The sequence below is a fragment of the Staurois parvus genome, unplaced genomic scaffold (assembly GCF_062004578.1).
Source record: "Staurois parvus isolate SC_StPar_1 unplaced genomic scaffold, SC_StPar_1.0 ptg000750l, whole genome shotgun sequence".
NCBI classification, from domain to species: Eukaryota; Metazoa; Chordata; class Amphibia; order Anura; family Ranidae; genus Staurois; species Staurois parvus.
Window position 1 is genome coordinate 815,688 of NW_028318546.1, and position 25,020 is coordinate 840,707.

The 25,020-nt window shown below is 39.7% G+C and overlaps 1 protein-coding gene across 1 annotated transcript in view; it reads left to right on the forward strand.

Annotated features, from left to right (window-relative positions):
• The first annotated feature begins 8,847 nt into the window (after positions 1 to 8,847).
• Positions 8,848 to 25,020, forward strand: part of LOC149445011 (putative cation-transporting ATPase 13A4) — an 88,410-nt gene continuing 72,237 nt past the window's right edge. Inside the window, exons 1-3 of the mRNA XM_089654289.1 lie at positions 8,848 to 8,910; positions 22,733 to 22,906; positions 23,077 to 23,220. Of these exons, the coding sequence (XP_089510415.1) occupies positions 8,848 to 8,910; positions 22,733 to 22,906; positions 23,077 to 23,220 (381 nt within the window). The remainder of the gene's footprint in view (positions 8,911 to 22,732; positions 22,907 to 23,076; positions 23,221 to 25,020) is intronic.

The following is a 25,020-nucleotide window of genomic DNA, read 5'->3' on the forward strand; positions in this document are numbered from 1 at the left end:
ACCTTCCAAAATCATACAAGTACGGGGCAACAGCCATCATAGCTAACTCTGCTCCACCTGCAGCCATACATTCAAAGTCTGAGAAGACAACATGTCACAGTTTGCTAAATATATGGCTTGCACAGTGTTCTGTAAGACAGGCCTCAATACGTTTCATGACAAACCTGACAATGACAGAGGTTTACATGCATCCTCAAAACCACAATTACTAAACTAGATATTACAGTTACAGAAGAACTATATCAGGTGCCTAAGACCTCAATCTACCTTACATATCAAAAGACGAAAGGCAATTCACACTGACAGCCCTATTTCTGGTTTTAACGTTGCTTTGGACAGACTCAACTGTAGCTTTGGCAGCCCAGAAACCATTGTGGGTTTTGTTCTTCAAAATGTTGCAAAGTTTCTTCAAAACATCTGTCAGAGATAACCTAAAGTTTCAAGAGCTTAGTATATTTTCTTGGTCCAACTCCCAAGGCTATAGTCAATATAGCAAAATGCATTAACACATTAAAGGTAAATCATTATAGAGAAAGTAGGAAAAAAGTTCTGGTTACAATCTTGCTGTCCTAGTGTGACTTTCTCCATTTGAAGAGGAAAAAGACCACCATGTGTGACCACCACTGCACTCACCAACTCCAAAAGCCAACGATGAAGAAATTAGCACCTTATAAGCAACACAGATCAGCATCCCTCTATGGTCATCCAGCTTCATCCATCCATCCACCCTTGATCTTCTCACTGCAGCTATGACTCTGCACTACTAGGGGGAGTAGGAATACCACCATGTCACTGTATGGGGAGAGAGTGCTCACCGCATGAAACAAGACACCAGAAGGGGTCAGATATAATGCCGTATTTTATTGTGACAACCCCAGGCAAGTAAAATCCATAAAAACACATCTAGATGCTTGTAACCTAAAAACAGCAGCAGTGCACTTACTTAGTAATTCTCCAGGTTTGAAACCAGAAGTGGCGACATGACGTACACGTATAGTTCCGCTCTGATGCATTTCGTGCTAACGCATGTCTTCAGGGGATGATAGTAAGCCGACGTAAAAAATGAGCCCTAATAAATAGCCTGTGTAATCATCATACAATCACTAGAGCCCAATGTAAAAGTTCAGGAACCGTTTTGTAGTAGTCCTGCGGCTGCAGTCATTTTCCCTTAGTCCACATGTCAAAAAGAACATATGTGAATAGGCTAAAGAAAGTGAAGAAATGCAGCGCAACAATAAATAAATATAATGGTGCTTACAACCTTATATGTGCGTGTATAATGTGCATGCATATATGGTGACAATCAATCTGCCGTGCTCTTGAGGATCAATATATGCTACTCATGATCTCTTCCAATGCGTACATATGAACTCCCATAGATCCTGCACATACAGTTGCAAGAAAAAGTATGTGAACCCCTTGGGATTACGTGGAGTTTTGCATGAATTGGGCATAAAATGTGCTCTGAACGTCATCTAAGTCACAACAATAGAAGAACACAGTCTGCTGAACATAATACTAAACAAACATTAGATGTTGCCATGGTTTAATTGCACATAACATGTAAACATTCACAGTGCAGGGAGGAAAAGTATGTGAACCTTTGGACTTAATAACTGGTTGACCCTCCTTTGGCAGCAATAACCTCAACCAAACGTTTCCTGTAGTTGCAGATCAGACCTGCACAACGATCTGGAGTAATTTTGGACCACTCCTCTTCACAAAACTGTTTCAGTGTAGCAATATTCTTGGGATGTCTGGTGTGAATCGCTCTCTTAAGGTCATGCCACAGCATTTCAATCGGGTTGAGGTCAGGACTCTGACCGGGCCACTCCAGAAGGCGTATTCTGTGCTGTTGCAGCCATTGTTTTGTTGAATTACTTGTATGCTTTGGGTCATTGTCCTGTTGCATCACCCATCCTCTGCAGAGCTTCAGTTGGCGGACAGATGGTCGTACGTTTTCCTGCAAAATGTTTTGATAAACTCTGGAATTCATTTTCCCATCAATGACAACAATCCGTCCAGGCCCTGAGGCAGCAAAGCAGCCCCAAACCATGATGCTCCCTCCGCCATGTTTTACAGTGGGGATGAGGTTTTGATGTTGGTGTGCTGTGCCTTTTTTCTCCACACATAGTGTTGTGTGTTCTTCCCAAACAACTCAATCTTGGTTTCATCTGTCCACAGTATATTTTGCCAGTAGTGCTGTGGAACATCCAGGTGCTCTTTTGCAAACTTCAAACGTGCTACAATATTCTTTTTGTACAGCAATGGCTTCCTCCGTAGTGTCCTCATATGTACTCCATTCTTGTTTAATGTTTTCCTTGTTGTAAATGTGTCAACAAAAATGTTAGCATGTGCCAGAGATTTCTGTAGGTCTTTAGCTGACACTCTGGGATTCTTCTTTACCTCATGCAGCATTCTGCGCTGTGCTCTTGCAGTCATTTTTACAGGAAGACCCTGCCTAGGGAGAGTAGCAACAGTGCTAAACTTTCTACATTTGTAGACAGTCTGTCTTACCGTGGACACATAAACATCAAGGCTTTTGGAGATACTTTTGTAACCCTTTCCAGCTTCATGCAAGTCAACAATTCTTGATCGTAGGTCTTCTGAGAGCTCTTTTCTGCGAGGCATGGTTCACATCAGACAGTGCTTCTTGAAACCAGTAAACCCAAAACAAGTGTGTGTTTTTTAAGGGCAGGACAGCTGTCAGCAACACATCCAATATCATCACACTGATTGGAGTCAAGGTTGGCTCACTCCTGGTTCCAATTAGCTCTGGGAGAAGTCATTAAGCTAGGGCCTCACATACTTTTTCCTCCCTGCACTGTGAATGTTTACATGTTATGTGCAATTAAACCATGGCAACATCTAATGTTTGTGTAGTATTATGTTCAGCAGACTGTGTTCTTCTATTGTTGTGACTTAGATGACGTTCAGAGCACATTTTATGCCCAATTCATGCAAAACTCCACGTAATCTCAAGGGGTTCACATACTTTTTCTTGCAACTGTAACAGTGCTATAACACAAATAGTGAACAAAAATAACAAAATATAATCCTTTATAGTGATCTGTCCCTTTAAATCCATAATCAGATCACGTGCATCAGTGTAGTTACACTTCCTGTATATTGTGATACAAATACACCAACAACAGTGACAACTGAATACAATCTCAATATTGGTGGACTGTCCCTTTAAATCCGCTGTACTTCAAGTGGACCAGTGTTACCGCACTACTTCATAAACATGTACGGTGCTCCTGTGTCACCCTCTTCCACTTCCAACACACTATTGCGTTCAACCTCCAAGCAGGGGACAACTCATGGGGCCTCCGGGCAATAGGGGATCATGGGGCCCCTGTGTCCTTGCCCAAACTCAAAAAAGCCTATGAAAAAGGTACCAGGGGCATCTCATGGGGCCCCCTACTGATCCTGGGCCCTCGGGCAGTGCCTGAGTTTCCTAATGGTCAGTCCGCCCCTGCCTCAAAGTTTGACCCATAATGACAGGTCAAACTGCACGTTTCCCTTTAATCCGGGAGGGTATAATGGTGCACAGATCTTTCCACTCTTTGCCAGCACTTTTAAGCAGATAGCTCCATATCCATGTAAAAAAGAGCTCAATATAGTGCAGTATTTCTGTTAAAATCAGCCTTTTTTAAAGCAATATATGTTCAACTCACATTAAAATGTGTCCTCCTGTGACACTACAGGGTTAAAAACTCCCTATACAGTGTTTTCTGCCAAGTGTATGTTGAAATCCCTCTTTCAAAATGGTGGCAAGTGGACCTAATGGCTTGACGTCATCGGCGTACCCTACACGTTACATCACATCACGTGACTTCATCACGTAATGTGAATAGGCTAAATGAATGTAAACTTATGGCCTGAATTACCTGGACACTGCTTGCGAGGTCAACTCAATAATCTTCAAGCTACTGTATGGTATTCAAGAAAAATGGGAAGCATTTGGATCAATATACAAGAAAGAAAATTAAGTTTCCTTTTCTCCCCTTTTTCTGTGAGTTCCTCAGAAGAACATCCATTTTTTTCTTGAAATTGTTAAAAAATGTACCCAGTACTGGTATTAAAGTATAATCTCTGCTACAAAATTTCCCATCTGACACCAGCCTAACTTTGCACTGGGTTTGTCATTCTGAGGTGACATGAGGTGAACGGCAGGAATACATTTTCATAAAAGGAGCTTCAAAGAATAACGCACCCTGTGTGAGTTTCATAAGATGGTAATTATCTGAAATCTTTTAACTATATTGTGGGGCATTTATATTTATACCTGCTTAACTCTTTCCCAAAGTGTAGCCACTCTCTTGGGTGTTCACTAAATTGCTTACAGGTTGTCATTTAGCCATTCGGATAAAGCTTATAATGTAAGCAAAACACATGGATGCGAGGCAGCTGATCAGGAATCCAATATCATGTGGATTATAGTTACATTTATCATGCATACAGTTATAAAAACAATGGAGATTTAAATATGATTTTTTTGAGATATGAATCAGAGATGATGATGTGAGAAGAGGTGTATATTTTGTTGCGTAATATTTAGAAAGTGAGAACAAGTCTCCGACAGCAACATAGAAATAAACTGCTGTCAGTAGGGCAGGAAGTGAAGGTAAATCTCCCTAATGCTCCCAGATAGTAGTACTCAACATATGTTTTTCTCTACTCAACCCAAAGGTAAAAAAAAAAATTTGGCCTAACATACATTTTAAAGGCTTATAACTTAAAATGACTGCTAGGGACTGCTGCCAAGTTAACCACTTCAATACCGGACACTTATACCCCTTTCCTGCCCAGGCCAATTTTCAGCTTTCAGCGCTGTTGCACTTTGAATGACAATTGCATGGTCATGCAACACTGTACCCATATGAAATTTTTATCATTTTTTTCACACAAATATTTGGTGGTATTGGTATTGTTGGTATTTAATCACCACTGAATTTTTTATTTTTTGCTAAATAAAACAAAAAACATCTGAAACTATTGAAAAAAAAACACTTTCCTTCGTTTCTGATATAATATTTTGCAAATAAATACCATTTCTTCATAAATTTAGGTCAAAATGTATTCTGCTACATTTCTTTGGTGAAAATAATAATAATAATAATTGAATTTGTATTTTTTTTAATTTCTCTATTTTTTTTATTTTGTATTACATTTTTTCTTTTTTTACTATTTTATTTTTCAGCACACTGTGACCAAAGCAATACAATGTTACCATAGTAACATTGAGCTACTTTGGGCAATTGATCAGGATTTTTTTTTTTAACACATTATGATTGCTAATACCAATGTATTTAATTGATATTTGCAATCATTGTTACTGAATGAAACTGATTCATTCAGTCTTTTGTTGTGATTAGCTGTGATTGGGAAAAGCTGATCACATGATACAGATGGGCAGTGATTGGCCCTGTCTGTATCATGTGACTGCCTTGACTAGTCACAGGATAACAACATAATTGTATACAATGGATGGCATGACAGGAAGCCATCCATTGTATACAATTGACATGTGATCTGCTGTGGTTAGTCACAGCGGTCACATGACACTGGCAACGGGTCGGTGTAGTGATATGTCATCGGCTGTGTCCCGTGGACGTGAGCGGCTTGTTTTGACAGAATGTCATATGATGTCCAGTCACAACGGCGATTGTCCTGCCCAGCCGTCAATTGGATATAGGCTGAGTGGGAAGGTGTTTTTAAAGGAGAGTGCTAGAGACCACTGCTGTGCATTAAAAACCTGAGACACAGATGCCACATTTTAAATTAACCAATTCACCTCCCCCTTCATGACCAGGCCATTTTTTGCTATACCGCACTGCACTACTGTAACCAGTTGCTGACTGCCCTATAGCAGCTTTACTGCTACAGGACAGCCGCTGTTTCTGCACTTCTGGGTAGGGGGCGCATGCGCTGCTGGCGTGCCACTTCTGCTGTGATTAGTCACAGCAGAAGCCAATCAGTGGGTTTCGGCCAATGGATGCCCACCAGCACCCACTTATCGGCTAGGAGACACACTGGACAGAGCTCTGCATAAGTACACAATGCAGAGCTCCGTCCTGTCAGCGAAAATGCAAAGCAGGGGATTAAATCCAGCACATCTCTTAGTAAAAGCACCTGAAAATAAACTCAAAAATACTAGCTAGTTAACCCTTTCATCGCTCTAGATGTTTAAGCCCTTCCCATTCTCATTAGTACAGTGACAGTGCATATTTTTATGCGTTGTGTCAGACAATGTGTCAGTTAGTGTCAGATTGTCTGCCACAATATTGCAGTCCTGCTATTACTAGTATAAAAAAAAAAAAAAAAAAATTCCAGTATATATTCCACAGCTTGTAGATGCTATAATGTTTGCGCAAACCAATCAATATATGCTTATTGGGATTTTTTTAGTGTAGCAGAATACATATTGGCCTAAATTTATGAAGAAATCTGATGTTTTCAATACTTTTATTGGATATGTTTTACAGTATAGCAGAAAGTAAAAAATATTGTTTTTTTTTCAAAATTTTCTTCATAACTTTTGGGCAAAATTTATTCTGCTGAAAAAAAAAATCCCAATAAGTGTATATATATATATATATATATATATATATATATATATATATATATATATATATATTTGTGTAAAAGTTATAATGTCTACAAACTATGGGATAAATACTGGAATTTGTTTTTCTACCAATGGCAGTGATCAACAATTTATATTGGGGCTGTGGGAGTGTGTCCAGCAATCTGACACTAACTGACACTGACTAACTGCCACTGACATCACCAGTGACAATAATACAGTGAACAGTGTACTAATGTCTCTGAGTGGGAAGGGGTTAACATCTAGGGCAATGAAGGAGTTAGATGTGTGCCCAACTATGTGTATTGTGTGTACAGTGTTCTGCTTTTACTAAGGGTCTATCAGTTTCTCACCTCTGATGATGATGAACTGACAGATCACTCCCTGTGCATAGCACTCTGGGCTGTAATAGTACACAGCCTGTCAGCAGGTCCTGGCCATCATTGAATCATAATTGAATTATTGGCTGGGACATGCTGACGGATATCTGCTGTGTACAATCAAAGTGGGTACTGTGGAGGGGGGGGGGTGCGCACCCAAAATCCGGAAGTAGGCAGCGATGTACCCATATGTAACTTTGCCTACAGTGGCCGGTCATCTGCAATACTCTGCTTTACGGGTGGACATGAGGATAAAGGAGTGTGGGAATGTAAAAAATCAAACATACATACTCACCTCCCTGCTGCAGCATCAGTCAGATGCTGCAGCTGTCCCCTGCCAGCTCTAAGCCCAAGAACTGAGTGATCAAATGACTGCCGATATTTCAATTCTCAGCCTCCTCATAGCTGAAAGTGATAACTGTCAGTTACTAGTTATCTGCTCTGCCCTTCCAGCACTCACAGGAGCACCTGGCTGGTGAAAGGGTGTGTGCGGTGAGAGGCTGAGCCAGCTGCCGGTCAGGCATCTGGGTGGATTCTGACAATATTGTTGAGATCCTTACAGAGTCTAGAGTATCTCTGGGATGTCAGTTGACAGTGGGATTTATCTTGCTGATGGCTTTTTTTGGGTCACAAGAGAGCACTTTTGTGACCCAAAAGAGAATTATGATAAAAAAAACCTTTGACCAGTTCTTCTAATACAGGAATAAACATGGAAAGAGATATGTATAAACTTAAAACTGATTGTCAGATGGCTACCAGCAGTAATGTAGTAGACCTGAGCTATACTAATCTAACTTGTCATGGCAAATGGCTATCTGATCCTAGAAAAGACTACTTTCACTGAAGGAAAAGCTTAACAGAATTATGAAAATGTTTTACCTTTATTGTTAAATGTGATTGTAGCCATATTGGTGTACTTGTTGCAAAAACAATTGATTACTCTCCCTGTTACTAAAAAGAGTATCATGGACAGTACTCAATAGTTTTTGTAACAAATTTGATTAAAAATCTGACCTTTTGTGACAGTTATTAAATATTATATTTTCTGTGCAGTCATCCTTTGACACAACTGCAGCTTTAATAGAAACTCATTGCCAGAGAATTTCATCATGACAAAATTAACACACAGTGACTAAAGCACCTCTTCCAGGCAGCACTAGGGTGGCTGGTTCAAATCCCAACCACAGCATCACCTGCCTGGAGTTTGCATGTTCTCCCTGTGCCTGCGTGGGCTTTCTCTGGGCAATCCAGTTTCCTCCAATACTCTAAAGACATGCTGGTAGGTTAATTGGATCCTGTCTAAAATTGGCCCTAGTATGTGTATATATGAATGTAAGTTAGGGACCTTAGATTGTATCCCCCTTGAGGGTTAGGGACTGATATGAATGTCCAATATATAGATATATATGTAAAGAGCTGTATAAATTGATGGTGCTTTATAAGTATCAGTAATAATAATACATTAACCCCTTCATGCAAAATATGAAACCCACAGGGTGCTGTTCACTGGCTGGCATTTGAACGCACTGTAGTTTACTGAGTCATTTGCACAGTTAATTTGGAGTTCAAACATAGATACACAGGTTATTGTACTTATGCCATGTACATATCTAGAATGTGTGATACAATGGCTGGGTAGGTACCTCTCTGGCATTAACTGTAAGATAAACACCTAGGTGACGGAAGTCAATTTTGCAATCTGCACAGATGCAATTGTTCTGTAATGAGTCACTCCTTAGAATTAATTAAATAGGTGTGCACAATGCATAAGAGAAAAAAAGAAAAATAGTGGCACTGGATGAGATTATAAATGGGGATCTAAATCCCTGTCACTGTCTGGAGTTTCATTACTTGAGGCAACATCTAACCTTGAAGATGAGGTCAAAATTGCCTAAAGACCACCGTGCAATTATTAATGAGGGGGAAGAGAATGAGATGGTGAGTTTATTTTCCCCTTTATCTGTCTAGATAATATGACCATTCATTATTATTGAATAACACTTGAAAGGGGACTAATTTCAACAGATAACTGTGCAATTGTGAGAAACATGGTGTAACGTTTCTCTTAGCACTTTTAATTTTAAGTGAGACAATTAATAAAAAATTGTGGTGAATAAAAAAAAAAAACACATAGTGAATATAGGACAATATAAAAAAAAAAAAGATTTTAATATTTAAATATGATTACAAATATGATTGATTAGGGACTGGCACACTTTTATTTTATATGCTTGTAAAATTATACCTATGCCTTTCCCCTGTCAAGCATTACATAAGCAGGTAATGTACAAATACCTTGGAATGACTAAACAGAAAAGATGTAGAAGGTGTTATATAAATAAACCGTAAGGGAACATTAACTGCTCAGTTTCAAGGTATAAATGTTCGTAAATGCTGATTAGTTTATCCCTCAGTTATCTAATAACAGTATTCCTAGTATAATTGCACGTGTTGCAAAGTTGATTGTAGAAAACAAAATGCAAGTTAAAAAATTGGCAGTAATGGAGGAGAAAAGAAGCAAAGTATTGTCATTGAAAGTATACAGTAGCTACTATCAATAAAATATTTATTGCTTTCAAATTCACATCTACTCACTTTTTCCTCTTGGTGAGGATGGCAAGTCTATTGGCTTTACTGTGCCCAATGATGAAAAAAAAGGAGAGCACTGGGTTATGTGTTAACTGCTGTTGAGGTCTGTCTCTTTCCTCATTTTTAGAAGTCGAATAGGGCATTAAACAAATAAATGCAATTTTTTTTTAAATTTTCTTTATGCCTTTTCTGACCTACTAAGGACACTTGTTAGTGCACAGAGCAGCAGGACTGAACAGAGAGCCAAACGAGAGGACTATTGAACGTCAATAAAATGTGGCTCATGTAGCCTTTTTTTTCCCTCTACAAAAAACTCTTCTGTACAAAACTACACATTGGATTGTCAGATCAAATGAAAGCTCTGTGTCATCCATCATCCATTCATTAGAGCATCAAATATTGCGGCAAAATAGCAAAGAATAAAGCTTTATGAAGAACTGAATGATAATTACACCCATAAAAACAAATCCTTTGTGAATTTGCTTAAAATAATCTGTTATTAATATTAAAATGCTAAATAATATTATTGCAAATAATATTCCCTATGTAACTGGAAAAGGTAACTAAAGACGTATTTATAAAATATATTAATATGTGTTTGTTTTGCATTATAGGTGCACAGATCCCTAATGATGGGATTTAAATAATAAAGGCTATACTAATGTTATAAATAAAAGTAGGTTATTCCATATTATAGAAAGCATGTAATAATGGCATGGGGTACCCATAGTGAAGAGGAGATAAGCCAGTATGGGATGGGGTGTTTGGGATCTAGGAGTAGAGGAAGGTAATACAGAAGATTCTTTCACCAGTTCCCCAGCTAGGTCCAGGCAATCTTATTTACGGTTTTGGGTGATTTTGCAAGATATTTGGTATTTCTTCGGTTAATGCAGATTTAAGTATAACCCTTGGTTAACTTCTTGCTTACCGGGCACTTTTAACCCCTTCCTGCCCAGGCCAATTTTCAGCTTTCAGCGCTGTTGTACTTTGAATGACAATTGCGCGGTCATGCAACACTGTACCTAAACAAAATGTTTAGCTTTTGTTTTTAGACATATAGAGATTTCTTTTGGTGGTATTTAATCACTGTTGGGGTTTTTTATTTTTTGCTAAACAAACTAAAACAATTTTGAAAATAAAAGTGTTTTCTTAGTTTCTGTTATAAAATTTTGTAAAGAAGTAATTTTTCTCCTTCAATGATGTGCTAATGCGGCTGTACTGATAGGCAGCACTGATGAGGAGGCACTGATAGGTGGCACTGATTGACATTAACTGGCATCACTGGTGGGCATTGACAGTTAGCACTGATGGGCACTGATAGGCTGCACTGATAGGTGGCACTGATTGACATTAACAGGCATCACTGGTGGGCATTGACAGTTAACACTGATGGGCACTGATAGGCTGCACTGACTGGCACTGATAGGTGGCACTGATTGGAACTGTTAGGTGGCACTGATGGGCACTGATAGGCAGCACTGATGGGCACTGATAGGCTGCACTGACTGGCACTGATAGGCAGCACTGATTTGACCTGTTAGGCAGCACTGACAGCACTGGTAGGCAGGACTGATGGGCACTGATAGGCGGCGCTGCCTATCGGTGATAGACGGCACTGACTGGCACTTACAGGTAGCACTGATTGGCGGCACTGACTGGCACTGATAGTTGGCACTGAAAGGCAGCTCTGATCAGCACTGATATGTGGCATTGATGTGCACTGGTAGGCACTGATATGTGGCATTGATGGGCACTGACAGGTGGCACTGATGGGGCTACACTGATCATCAGCGCACTGATGATCAGTGCCCTGATGATCAGTGTAGATGTCCCCTCTGAAGAATGCCACTTACAGGCTCTCCTCTCGCGCTGTCAGCATGAGGAGAGGACTGTCAATAACCGGCATTTCCTGTTTAGATGCGATCAGCTGTGATTGGACACAGCTGATCACATGACAGAGCCTGTGTCATCAGCTCTTTACTGTGATCGGTAATCTTCTGTGTCCCAGGGACACAGCGCACCACCGATCACCGCGCTGCGCGCATGCGCAGTTGGAGTGGGAGAATGTCATATGATATCCACCCCGAATGATAGAGCCGCAGCCTGCCCTTCATTTCCTTATATGGCGGGTGGGAGGTGGTTAAGAGATATTAATTGAAAATATTTTTAAAAGAAGTATAAATGCGATCAATTGTTATGCTCAGTATTATCCAAACAATGTCAATGAATTTTAAAACATCCTTTTTAACAAATGTAATATTCACTTCTACCTTTTAAGAATGGATGGAGATTGAAGTGGAATTTTCTGTTCTATTTATGTACAGTATATAATAGTAATAATAATCATAATAATAGCCAGCATTTAGTTTCATATTTGCTACCACTGGAGGATTCTTGCATGCACCACGTGAGACTACACTGTGTTGCCACAGTGCCACATATCAGTAATCTGCCCTTAAAGTGGAACTTTACTCAGAAAATTAAGTCCTGCTAGATCACTTCAGGCTGGCCTGTTTTACAGGTATAGCTATGTAAAACATTACAAATATGTGCCTATACTGTTTAACCAATTCAATACCGGGCAATTTTACCCCTTCCTGCCCAGGCCATTTTTCAGGTTTCAGCGCCCTCACACTTTGAATGACAATTGCGCGGTCATACAACATTGTACCCAAACTGAAATTTTATCATTTTCTTCACACAACTAGAGCTTTCTTTTGATGGTATTTAATCACCACTGGGTTTTTATTTTTTGCTAAATTAACAAAAAAAGACCAAAAATTTTGAAAAAAAAACACATTTTTCTTTATTTCTGTTATAAACGTTTACAAATAAATAATTGTTCTTCATAAATTTAGGCCAAGATGTATTATGCTACATGTCTTTGGTGAAAATAACCCAAATTAGGATGTATTTTTTAGTTTGTAGGAAAGTTATAGAGTTCACAAACTATGGTATAGATCTGAATATTGATCAATCCTGAAGTACTGACAGCCAATCTAATTTCTTGAGGTCCAAGAATGTCAGAACAGTACAGATATACCCAAATGACCCCTTTTTGCAAAGTAGACAGTCCGACGTACTTCATAAGAGGCATGGCGAGTTTTTTGAAGTTGTATTTTTTTTGTCATAATTTTTCGGAAAATGAAAAAATTAAAAAAAATATTTTCACTATTTTTTTTTTACATACTGTCACCAGTGCAGTACAGCATCATCATATAACTGGCATGGCGGTGAACAGGGACACTGACTGGTGACAGTATGAAAAAAAAAAATTATATTTTTTTTTATTATTATTTTTAATTTTTTATTCCTTTTTTTTTAAGATTTTTTTTTCATAATTTACTTTAACCAAAGTAGTACAATGTTACCATAGTAACATTGTACTACTGTTGGGAAGTGATCAGTATATATATTTTTTTTTTTTTACACAATTTGCTTATAGCAAAGAATTACTTTGCTTTAAGCAAGCATTTACCTGCATGACATTGATTCATTCAGGTTTTTTTTTTTTTTTTTTTGTGCTTAGCTGTGATTTGGCTACAGCTAATCACATGACATGTGCATGTGACCTGCTGTGACCATTCACAGCTAGACACTAGTATACAATGGATGGCATGAATGAAGCCATCCATTGTATACAACTGTCATGTGACCTGCTGTGATTGGTCACAGCAGGTCACATGGTACCGGCAACAGGGGCCGGTACTCAGATCTGTCATCGGCCGTGTCCGAGGTACACGGCCGGTGATAGATCGCGCCACTGCACATCTCTGCAACCACGCGAACTGTGCATGTGCGGGAGGACGCCAAATGGCATACACCCCGGAAAGCTAATGCATTTTTGCGGCCGCCAAATGGCTATAGGCCGGGCGGCTAATGGTTAGAATTCAGTAATACACTGTCTCACACTGCTCTGCACATGCTCAGTTGCTCTCTATTTTTCAGCACTGTGCCTAAAATGTAGAGGCTAATTAGCTGACAACCTAAAGATTTACTGCTGCTCAGGAGCTGTGGGCTTCAACAAAATGTTTAGCCTCCACTAAGAAGGAACATGAACAATGCTGGAGACAATTTACAGCACACATAATTTTGGTTACATAATTATTAACGTGGAATGTATTGTTAAAGAACATTATTTTTTTTATCAAGTTGTTATAGGTAAAGTTTCCTTGCAAGCTACCTACCAGCTGCAAAAGTAATACCTACCTATCATATGCCTGTCACCATTCTCTATACATGTATATTATACACTCCTCAGCAGTACATTGTCCCTATCACTGTTGTCTCCAATTTCATATCCATTTGCACCATCAGCAGCTCTGCAGTGTCCCTCTCAGTGCTTTTAACACAAAGGGTTTTATTTACTAAAGTTGGATCACTCAGAATCTTGTGCACTTCTCCATGAAAACCAATCCGCTTCCAGGTTTTGTGGCTAAAGCTTAATTGAACACACTGAAGTTAGAAGCTGATTGGCTAACATGCACAGCTGCACCAGATTCTGAGTAAACCAGCTTAAGGAAATCTCCCCCACTGTGTATACACCGATCAGCCATAATTTTATGGTCAGCCACCTAATATTAAGTAGATCTCCCTTTTGCCACCAAAACAGCCCTGACCCATCAAAGCATAGATGACACTAGACCTCTGAATGAATGGTGTGGTGTCTGCAACCAAGACGTCAGTAGCACATCCTTTAAGTTCTGTAAATTGCAAAGTGGAGCCTCCATGGATCGGACTTGTGTTGCCATCACATCTCACAGATGCTCGATGGATTGAGATCTGGAGAATTTGGAGGCCAAGTTAACACCTCAAACTTGTTGTTGTGTTCTTCAAACCATTCTTGGACCATTTATGCAGTGTGGCAGAGAATATTATACCATCAGGGAATATGGTTTCCATGAAGGAGCATACTTGGTCTCCAACAGTGTTTAATCAGGTGGTACGTGCCACATGAATGGCAGGACCCATGGTTTTCTAGCAGGACATTTCTCAAAGCATCACACTGTCTCTGCTGATTTGATTTCTTCCAATACTGTATCCTGGTGTCAATTCTTCTCTAGTTCAGTGACGCACACACACCTGGCCATCTACATGATGTAGAAATGTGATTCACCAGACCAGGTCACCTTCCTCCATTGATCTATGGTGCAGCTCTGATACTCATTCGCTTTTGGCTGTGGACACGGCTCAGCATAGCACGCTGATCAGTCTGCGGCTATGCAGCCACATACACAGCAAACTGTGATGCTTATTTTTCTGTAACTTCAGGGACAACATGTTTACTGACTGCCTAATATATCCCACCCTCTTTCAGATGCCATTGTAACAAGATATTTAATGTTATTCACTTAAAATGATATTGAAGGCAGATTTATTTTTGTTTAAAAAAACAAACATGTCATACCTGCTCGGTGCAGTGGTTTTGCACAAAGCAGCCCCGACGCTCCTCTTCTTGGGTTCACTGCTGGCACTCCTGGCCCCTCCCTTCAGCCAAGAGTCCCCAGAGTAAGCAGCTTGCTCTGGGGGCACCCGAACTGCTGCTCTGTGTGTCCATTCACACATGGAGTGTGGTTGGGCCCCACCCCTGGCTCTCTCCTCTTTGGCTCACTGGCTGTGATTGACAGTAGCAAGAGCCAATGGGGAGGGAGAGACCCAGGAGAGCCTGGTGCATATAAATACTGAATAAACCAAATGATAATCAGCAGTACAATGTTTTCTCTGCTGTCATCATTTAGATCCTTCAGCATTGCCTCCAGTATTGCCCGCTACAGTACGCAGAATGTCCTAAAATATGTATTTTTTTTTATCCTAACCATATTAAGGACTCATGTAGAGGGATATTATTCTATTTTACTCTATTCTATTCTTTATTATATTTTATTCTGTATTTGACATGCAATTGGAATAGATACGTCCAAATGATTTTAAAGGACATAGAGGTACTAATAAAATTATATTTTTTGTATGAAAATCAGTTTTTTAGTGTATGAGTGCTGAATATTAAATCACATAATGCTTGTGTTTTCTTGTTTTGATCTACAGTATATAAATCCTGGGATGTCAGCACAGTAGCATAATGTGACTACATAGTGCTCCACCCCTTTGCACATATTTTTGGCCTAAAAAATATAAATTTATAATGTATTGTTTTGAACTAAAATGGTATCAAATGTACTAAAAACTAACTAGATTGTTGGCAATCACCTAACAAAAAAAGAGATCACTTGCACTGAACTGCAGGAATCCCAATGTAAGAACAAAGAAAGCATACAGAGAAGAGCAGAGTAAAGACAACAAAACATAATCTTGAAGGACATGTTTATCGCAGGGTGGAGGATCCTGACTAACGTATATAGAACAATTCTTGGACTTGACACCTTATAATTAACACAGTACTTCCTTTCTCACATTTGCATAGGATTTAAAAATGTAATATTCCATACATAAATGAAGGGATAATGCACGATAGCTTGCTATGGGCCTAAGGGCTCATGTACACGGGGCGTTTAAAAACCTTTTGTGACCACTGGAAACTAACTGCTAGAAAACGTGGTTTAAAAACATCAGTTTAGCCGCATTTATCTACCACATTTATGTGCGTTTAGCCGCGTTTATGCGCATTTGTGTTTAGCAGCGTTTTTAAAAGATAACCTCAGGAGACCCTCCCAAATGCCCAGAATACACTGAAAAATAGTAAATAATCAACTATTTCAGACGTTTTGTAAGAAAGAGAGAGAGTAGAAGCAGGGAGAGCAGTATGTTTTGAGATTACCTGTCTTTTCTGGTTGTATTCACTATGGATCCCATCATGAGCATAATGCGGCACGTTCTACCATTTTTTCCTGCACCGAAACCTGGAACTGACTGCGTTGGTGTATAAGGTCCATTTGAATACATGGAAAACGCTGTGCATGCATTTTTGATGATGAAAATAGGCACTGGACAGAATCTGGATATGGACTAGCCCAAAAACGAGTCTAAATGCAAAAACACAAACACGTTTACACGCTGTTACAAGAGATTGACTCCTGAACGCAATTTTTTTGCTTTCACAGTTCAGAGTATCTTAGGATCACCTCCTATAAACAGTTCATTTTGTTATTGTACTGACTCTACTCTGCCTGCTCTGACAATATGTACTGTATATATGCATACTTGAACCCCAAACCAAAAATGTAATATATTGCTGCTTTCGAATCATCAGATGAAAACAGAAGAAACAATGCCCAAAAAAGAAAATAAATTCAGCCATCACATCTAGGGCCTCATGCACACCAAACATTTTTAATGCTGCTGTCAGAGGTTCCTGGTGTTTTTTCTGCCTCTAAACATCTCTGCATGATAGCCTATGAATGCATGGAGTTTAGAGGCACTGGGGTATAGAGGCAGAAAAAAACCCTACTGCTAGTGCATGCAGGATCAGCAGCATTTTGGTAGAAAAAGTGCATAAATACATCTGAATGCACGTTAACACTAGGTACATTTAGTGCTTGAGCATTAATTCATTTCAATGGCCAGAATAAATTATTATTCTGCCCAATGAAATTAATTATTTCTCAAGCTCTTGATGTGCCTAAATGTGTTACACATGTTTACAAACGTCAAAGTGCTTTTTCAGCCAAAATGCTCCTGCCTGGAGGTAAGGCCTGTAAGAGAGATGGTCAAACATCCAGTGTGCAAGGGGTATAAGAACTGGTAAGCTGCAATGCTATAAAGGTTTGCTTTTGGGTTTAATACTGCTTTAAGCTCTGGCTGTATGTATTTGCTTGTCTGGCTAATTCAGACAATACTTTGCTCAGCAGAAGGTGACACAGTAGGTGTAAACATGGCAATCAATTTAGAATCAAGGCAATTTAATTATACCCTCCACACTGCAAAAACATCATGCGCATAATATGTGCTTCATGTATAAATCTTTGATATGCACTGTCAGCTTTTGTCACAGCTTCTTATTTTAAAGTGATATCAATTTATACCAGCGCAAAACCCACAAAACAATAAAATGCATCACCCAACCCATAAAATAATAGTTACTAAATATCACAAACTTAAAAACACGGTGACACAAAAAAATTATTTGAAATATTAATAAAATACAAAATATATATAATTTAAAAATTATATATAATTTAAAAATAATAAGTCTAGTGACAAAATCCCAAAAAAACAATCCCGTGAAAAAATTAATTATGTTATATTTTCATTGGATTCTTCCGTGCCAGTGATACCTCCACCATCCACCAGTGCAAAACCAACATTAACCGCACTCACCAGATAATGGTGAGTCAAACGCCTTTCAGGGATATTAAGGGCTCCTGGACCCCCTTTACTTTGTATATGACCTCCAAATATTGCCTCCTCTAGGATATGGACACCACCTCTGGTTACTCCTCTCACCGAATCCCCCAGAGAAAATCAGGAAGAAGAAAAGACCATAGTGTGATACCGTAATGATTTCCAATCTCAAAAGAATTTCTCTAGACCACTCACATTTTAGCAGATATTAACCCGCATTTTATTGAAGCAAAACGATCTTTCTTTCATAAAAACGATCTTTCTTTCATATAAAGCGAATTCTGTATAGAGACCCCACAGCCAGGTATACAGCAGGATAACAGACCTCAGATGCAGACTCATCCACTATGCAAAGATGGCCCCTTGGAACGCACCGCTCGGCGTGCGTTCCACTCACCGGAAATGACGTCAGACGCCGGGACAGGCAGCCGGAAATATGTCAACGACCCCATAGGGCGTTTTAAAGTGAACCTATACTTACATAGTTACATAGTTAGTCTGGCTGAGAAAAGACAAAAGTCCATCCAGTTCAACCATTAAAAAAAAGTTATAATCCTACACCCACAGTTGATCCAGAGGAAGGCAAAAAAAACCCCAGCAAAGCATGATTCAATTTGCTCCTGCGGGGGAAAAAATTACTTCCTGATCCCCTGAGAGGCAATTGGATATTCCCTGGATCAACTTCACCTATAAATGTTAGTATCCAGTTATATTCTGTGTATCTAAGAAAGAATCCAGGCCTTTTTTAAAGCAATCTACTGAGCTGGCCAGAACCAACTCTTGAGGGAGTCTATTCCACATTTTCACAGCTCTTACTGTGAAGAAACCTTTTTGTATTTGAAGATTAAATTTCTTTTCCTCCAGATGTAAAGAGTGCCCCCTTGTCCTCTGTGATGACCTCAGGGTGAATAACTCTACACCGAGTTCACTATATGAACCACTAATGTATTTATACTTTCTCCAGTTCTCCCCAGTGTTCTTTTTGTGAGTTGGTGCCCAAAACTGAACTGCATATTCCAGATGAGGTCTTACTAATGATTTTTACAGGGGCAATATGATATTTCTCTTTCTATACCTCTTTTAATACCAGAGAGGATTTTTCTCGCTTTAGAAACTGCAGCTTGGCATTGCATGCTGTTATTAAGCTTGTGATCTACCAGAACTCCCAGATCCTTCTCCACCATTGATTCCCCCAGTTGTACTCCCCCTAGTATGTATGATGCATGCATATTCTTAGCCCCCAAGTGTATAAGCTTACATTTATCAACATTAAACCTCATTTGCCACATAGTTGCCCAATTACACAGTGCATTGAGGTTGACATGTAAGTTGTAGACATCCTGTAAAGACATTATTCCACTACACAGCTTGGTGTTATCTGCAAATACTGAAACTGTATTTTTAATCCCAGACCCTATATCATTTATAAATATATTAAAAAGTTAGGGTCCCAACACTGAACCTTGGGGTACACCACTAACAACCCTGACCTTTTTAAACCTTTAACAAATGAAGCCCTGCCCAACACCACAAGATGCCTTTATTAGGATTTGAGTAGATGGACAAATACAGCATGCATTAAGGCAGAACTAAATACTCATATCCTTTATAGCCAAAGAAGCTACCATACTTGTTAAAGCATGCCTTGAATGAAACTGTTTTGCAAACTGTTACATTGGTGGGTTTAGTACCACTTTAAGATACATTTAGTTTGTGTTTGAGATATTTCTGAGTTCCATCTGAGTTCCTTAGCAGGTGTATTTAGCGTGGAATTAAACCTAACAAGTAAAATATTTCTGACAGGTAGCATTTTTATGACAGAAGAGATCCTATTGGTCTCTTCTGTCATAAACACTTCTCCCCAGCTTTTGTGTACACTGAGCAACACATATGCAGCATACATTTATAGCAGTTCTCTGTGCTGTGATGATACGACTCCCATGCGCATTTGCAGAGTGACATCATCATGGCCCGACCAATCAAGTGGCTGAAAAGTTCTTTGACCAGGAAAAGATGGAAGTGCCAGATGACAGACTGGAGAGCCAACTTCACAACACTGGAGGGGATTGCTTTGTATGCAAGTCTGAAATAATGTGCTAATGTGTGGCGCATACTAACAAATTACGGCTAAAAGCTCCTGGAGGTAATTTTTTTTTTGCTATGGTTTGGGGGGAACTAAACATTCCTCTCCTTTTCAGCCAAGGAATCTGCTATGTATCTTAGATTCTGCTAGATCTGCAACTGCCATGGTGCTGCCAGGGGCGGACTGACCATTTGGAAACTCGGGCACTGCCCGAGGGCCCGGGGTCAGTGGGGGGCCCCATGAGATGCCTCTAGCACTTTTTCATAGGCTTTTTTGAGTTTGGGCAAGGACATAGGGGCCCCATGTTCCCCTATTGCCTGGGGGCCCCATGAGTTGTCAGTCCGCCCCTGGGTGCTGCTCATGTGATCAGTGGCCATTTGATGGTTTGTCAGTTTGGGTGAGAGCACAAGCAAATGTGACACTTAGAGCTGATTCACACATATGTGGATTGATGCTCAGGTTTCACAGCTAATTGATACAGTAGCTGTCAACAGGTTCACCATATGCGGTGTGGATTGATGCTCAGGTTTCACAGCTAATTGATAGCTGTTCACAGGTTCACATCAGGTTTACATCAGGTTCAGGACAGAATTAGCTCAGGATCTTATCCTGTTCACACATATGCGGTTTAGGGACGGTTCCCATAGAAGTCAATAGCCTGTAATCCGCACCTGAACCTGAGGCTACTGCTCAGAAATCGGACATGACTCTTTTTAAATCCGCACTGAATCCGCACTGAATCTACACCAGCCATGCAGAGGACATATGTGAACAGGCACCATAGGAAGCAATGGTATTTCACATGTCATGCAGATTGGATGCTGTTCAAACCGCATCCAATCAGCATAGATGTGAACAGGCACTTAGCATTTCTGGCATTCCAGGAATGTACTGTAATTGTTTGTTTTTTTTAAACCTTTAAATCAGTGTGTTAGTTTCTCTTTAATTATGTTTGACTATACAGTTGATCTGCAGTTGACCTTCTTCGGACCCACATCAACTTGCTTCAAGTTGCCATTTGCTTAATCATTAACTTGTATGGAGGGTGGGACAGATTTTTACAGAAAAGACTCTTCTGTTCCCATTTTAAAATTTCTTTCACTGTTACTGAGACCTGGCCTTTCCTGACCATCATTAAGCCCTGCCAACTGCCATTCTACTCCTCTCTGGAACTGCTTCAATGGCCAGCAAAGGCACATACACTATATTGTCAAAAGTATTGGGACCCCTGCCTTTGCACGCAAATGAACTTTAATGGCATCCCAGTCTTAGTCTGTAGGGTTCAGTATTGAGTTAGCCCACCCTTTGCAGCTATAACAGCTTCAACTCTTCTGAGAAGGCTGTCCACAAGGTTTAGGAGTGTGTCTATGGGAATGTTTGACCATTCTTCCTGAAGCACATTTGTGAGGTCAGGCACTGATGTCGAGAAGGCCTGGCTTGCAGTCCCTTCTCTAAATCATTCCAAAGGTGTTCTATCAGGTTGAGATCAGGACTCTGTGCAGCTCAGTCAAGTTCCTCCACCCCAAACTTGGTCATCCATGTCTTTATGGACCTTGCTTTGTGCATTGGTGTGCAGTCATGTTGGAACAGGACAGGGCCATCCCCAAACTGTTCCCGCAAAGTTGGGAGAATGAAATTGTCCAAAATGTCTTGGCATGCTGATTGCTTAAGAGTTCCCTTCACTGGAACCAAGGGGCCATGCCCAACTACTGAAAAACAACCCCACACCATAATCCCACCTTCACCAAACTTTACACTTGGCACAATGCAGTTAGGCAAGTACCGTTCTCCTGGAAACCCTCAAACCCAGACACATCCATCAGATTGCCAAACAGAAAAGCGTGATTGGTCACTCCAGAGAACACGTCTCCACTGCTCTAGAGTCTAGAGGCGGCGTGCTTTACACCACTACATCAGGCGCTTTGCATTGCAATTGGTGATGTTAGGCTTGGATGCAGCTACTCGGCCATAGAAACCCATTCCATTAAGCTTTTTACGCACTGTTGTTGTGCTAATCTGAAGGCCACATGAAGTTTGTAGGTCTTTAGCAATTGACTCTGTAGGCAGTTGGCAACTTCTGCACACTGTGTGCTTCTACATGCTCTGACCCCAATCTGTCATATTATGTGGCCTACCACTTCATGGCTGAGTTGCTGTTGTTCCCAGTTGCTTCCACTTTGTTATAATACCAATAAAAGTTGACTGTGGAATATTTAGTAGCAAGGAAATTTCACGGAGGGACTTACTGCACAGGTGGCAACCTATCACGGTACCACACTTGAGTTCACTGAGCTTCTGAGAGCGACCCATTCTTTCACAAATGTTTGTAGAAGTAGTTTGCATGCCTAGGTGCTTGATTTTATACACCTGTGGCCATGGAGGTGATTGGAACGCCTGAATCCAATGATTTGGAGGGGTGTCCCAATACTTTTGGCAATATAGTGTACATTGAACAGGTTAATGGCAGTTGAGTAGGCTTAGCCATGATGTCAGGGAAAGTCAGGTGACAAAGTGAAATGAAGGACTAAATAGCATTTGAGATTACTTTGAGAAGTTCCATCTGTTCCTGAGACATCTTCAACAAACTTCGGAAATGCTGCCACAGAAAACACAGGTGCTCTTATTTAAAATTGTCCCAACAATTAACAGCTATCTGATTTTTATCTGCATTTGTATAAAATGTATATATATACTGTTTGACAGAGTTACATGTTTCTTTTGTGTTGTTACAGGTATTTCTGATTCAGTAATTTTTTTTAAATATTTCTGTGTACTGTGTTTTGACAATAGGACATTTTTGGCTATAGAGTGAGCATCCCTTGGATTGCCCTGTGTGTGATTGGCTACTGTGTGTCAGGAGGGATTCTTCTCTTGCTCTTTTATTGGAAGCCAGAGTGGAGCGTGTGGGCAAACTGTGTTCCATCCTCTTTGGAGAAAGCCAATGTGGTTTTACTTAGAACAACTGTAAGTATTTTTCTGTTGTCATTGTTGCATAGAACTGCAATACATTAAAGATTAACTGCAAATGCTGTTTATATACACCAACTACATATAATCTCACTGGTTTCTACGATTGGGATCTGTGCTATCAGACATTTCACTCTATCTATCTGAATTTCCACCATTTTATCTAGGATGAAAGGAAGAAATACACAAGGAAGAAAACACGCTGGATCAAGTTAAATGAATTTAAAGATTTGCTGAGTGGGTCGCCATGTTCTGTGATAGCTGATGAAAACTCCACAGTAAACAGAGCTATAAGACGACCAGATCTTAAAGTAAGTTATAGTACAATCATTCAATGGCATTTTCACATTAGTGGATTAAGCACATCTGGACTCAGCAGTACCAGTATATCTCAACTGGTAGAGAAAAAAAATATCAATTCACTTGCGGCAATGCTCATTGTATTCCCTAAAAATGTAAACCCATAGAGAATAAATAGAAAACTTCCATAAACAGAACCATATACCTACAATTAATCCAAAGACCAAAAAACCCTTATAAAAGATGGTCCAAATTGCTCCAATAGTGGAAAAGAATAAAATTGCTAAGTGCAGCGCTAATCAAATAATATAAAACATCAAATATATTAATTAATGTGCTCAAAAAGTAAATGTCCATGCAGACAGATGAAACAGTATTCAGTGAATATCCATCCACCAACTTATAAGAGTGTTCTTGATTGTAGACAATCCAATTCAATTTTATATGGCTATATGGGCGTTGTTGCTGCTGTAGTGGCAGCTAATATCTCTGGTAAGTTTAAAATTCACTGGGAGACGGTGGTGATTCATTTAAAATTGAATTGTGTGAAGAACACTTATATGTTGGTGGATGCACATTCATGGAATACTTTTTCATCTGTCTGCATGGACATTTACTTTTTGAGCACATGTATTAATTACTATATTTGATGTTTTATATTATTTGATTAGCACTGCACTTAACACTTTAATTCATCATTTTTAGGTTTATATACTACCTATTTGTGCCAGTGGCTTGGTATTACTAGTCAGTGTGGATATACGTTTTTTATTGTAAGTGGAAAATAATCTCCTTTTTGATTCCCTAAGGCAATTGGATATTAAAAAACATGGTCCAATTTGCTCCAACAGGGGATAAAAAACTCCTTTCTAAGGCAATTGGATATTTGGATCAACAATCTCTGGTGTTATGTCATATTTGTGTGGCGCTACCCCAAAAAGGGGCCACTTGATAATGCTTGTCCCAAGTGTTTGCTCTGACCTTGCAAGGCTCCTGACATCTCTGACACGCTAGGTTCAGACATATTTCAACAGTATAGAATAATAACGAAAGAGACACAATTCTTTAGTGACACCTCTAAGTTAAACTTGATCAATAAAGTAGACCCCAAACATAATGGGTTTAGTATATACAACCCCAGTTAACACATAAAAATAGCACACTGGTAAAATATGAATAATCAGCTAGCAACTTTTAACAAAATATTCAGTGATGAGTAGAAAGCTTCAACTTATAAACTGCAACACCAGCAGTAAGAAGGGGTAGAAAAGGCTTGTTGACTTATCATCTCCCTCTACTCCACCAGCACCGCAATGGTGGATGCAGAGAATTATGTAAATGTATACTACGCCATAAATAGGTATAAGTGTCCTAATTTGAATAAAATGGCATTCGAAGAAAATAGGTCCCTTTAAATAGAGATTGCAACTTGAAGCCAGTTATGATTACAGTTCCTGATGTGGTGGTGTCCATTGTCTTCTGCTAGCAATGGTGGGGCCCATAAACAGTATTGAATATAAGTAATTCAATGAAGTTGAACAGACAGACATAGGTACTGCTCAAAGCAAAGCTCTCCTGATACTGAGGTGTAACGGTGTCTGCATGTCGTGTCTCTAGAGTGATGACAGGAAGAGGTTGGATATCCACCTGCTCACCAATCCCATAGATAGCACAGCCTCATAGGAACAAGAGTTCTTGCTCAAGCTCTTGGCTGTTTGCAGCGACGTGCAGAGTTGCAGCCTAAGAGCCTGTCAGTTCAGTGTGCAGAGATGTCTGTGGGAAGACCAGATAGTGACAGTCCTGATGCAGAG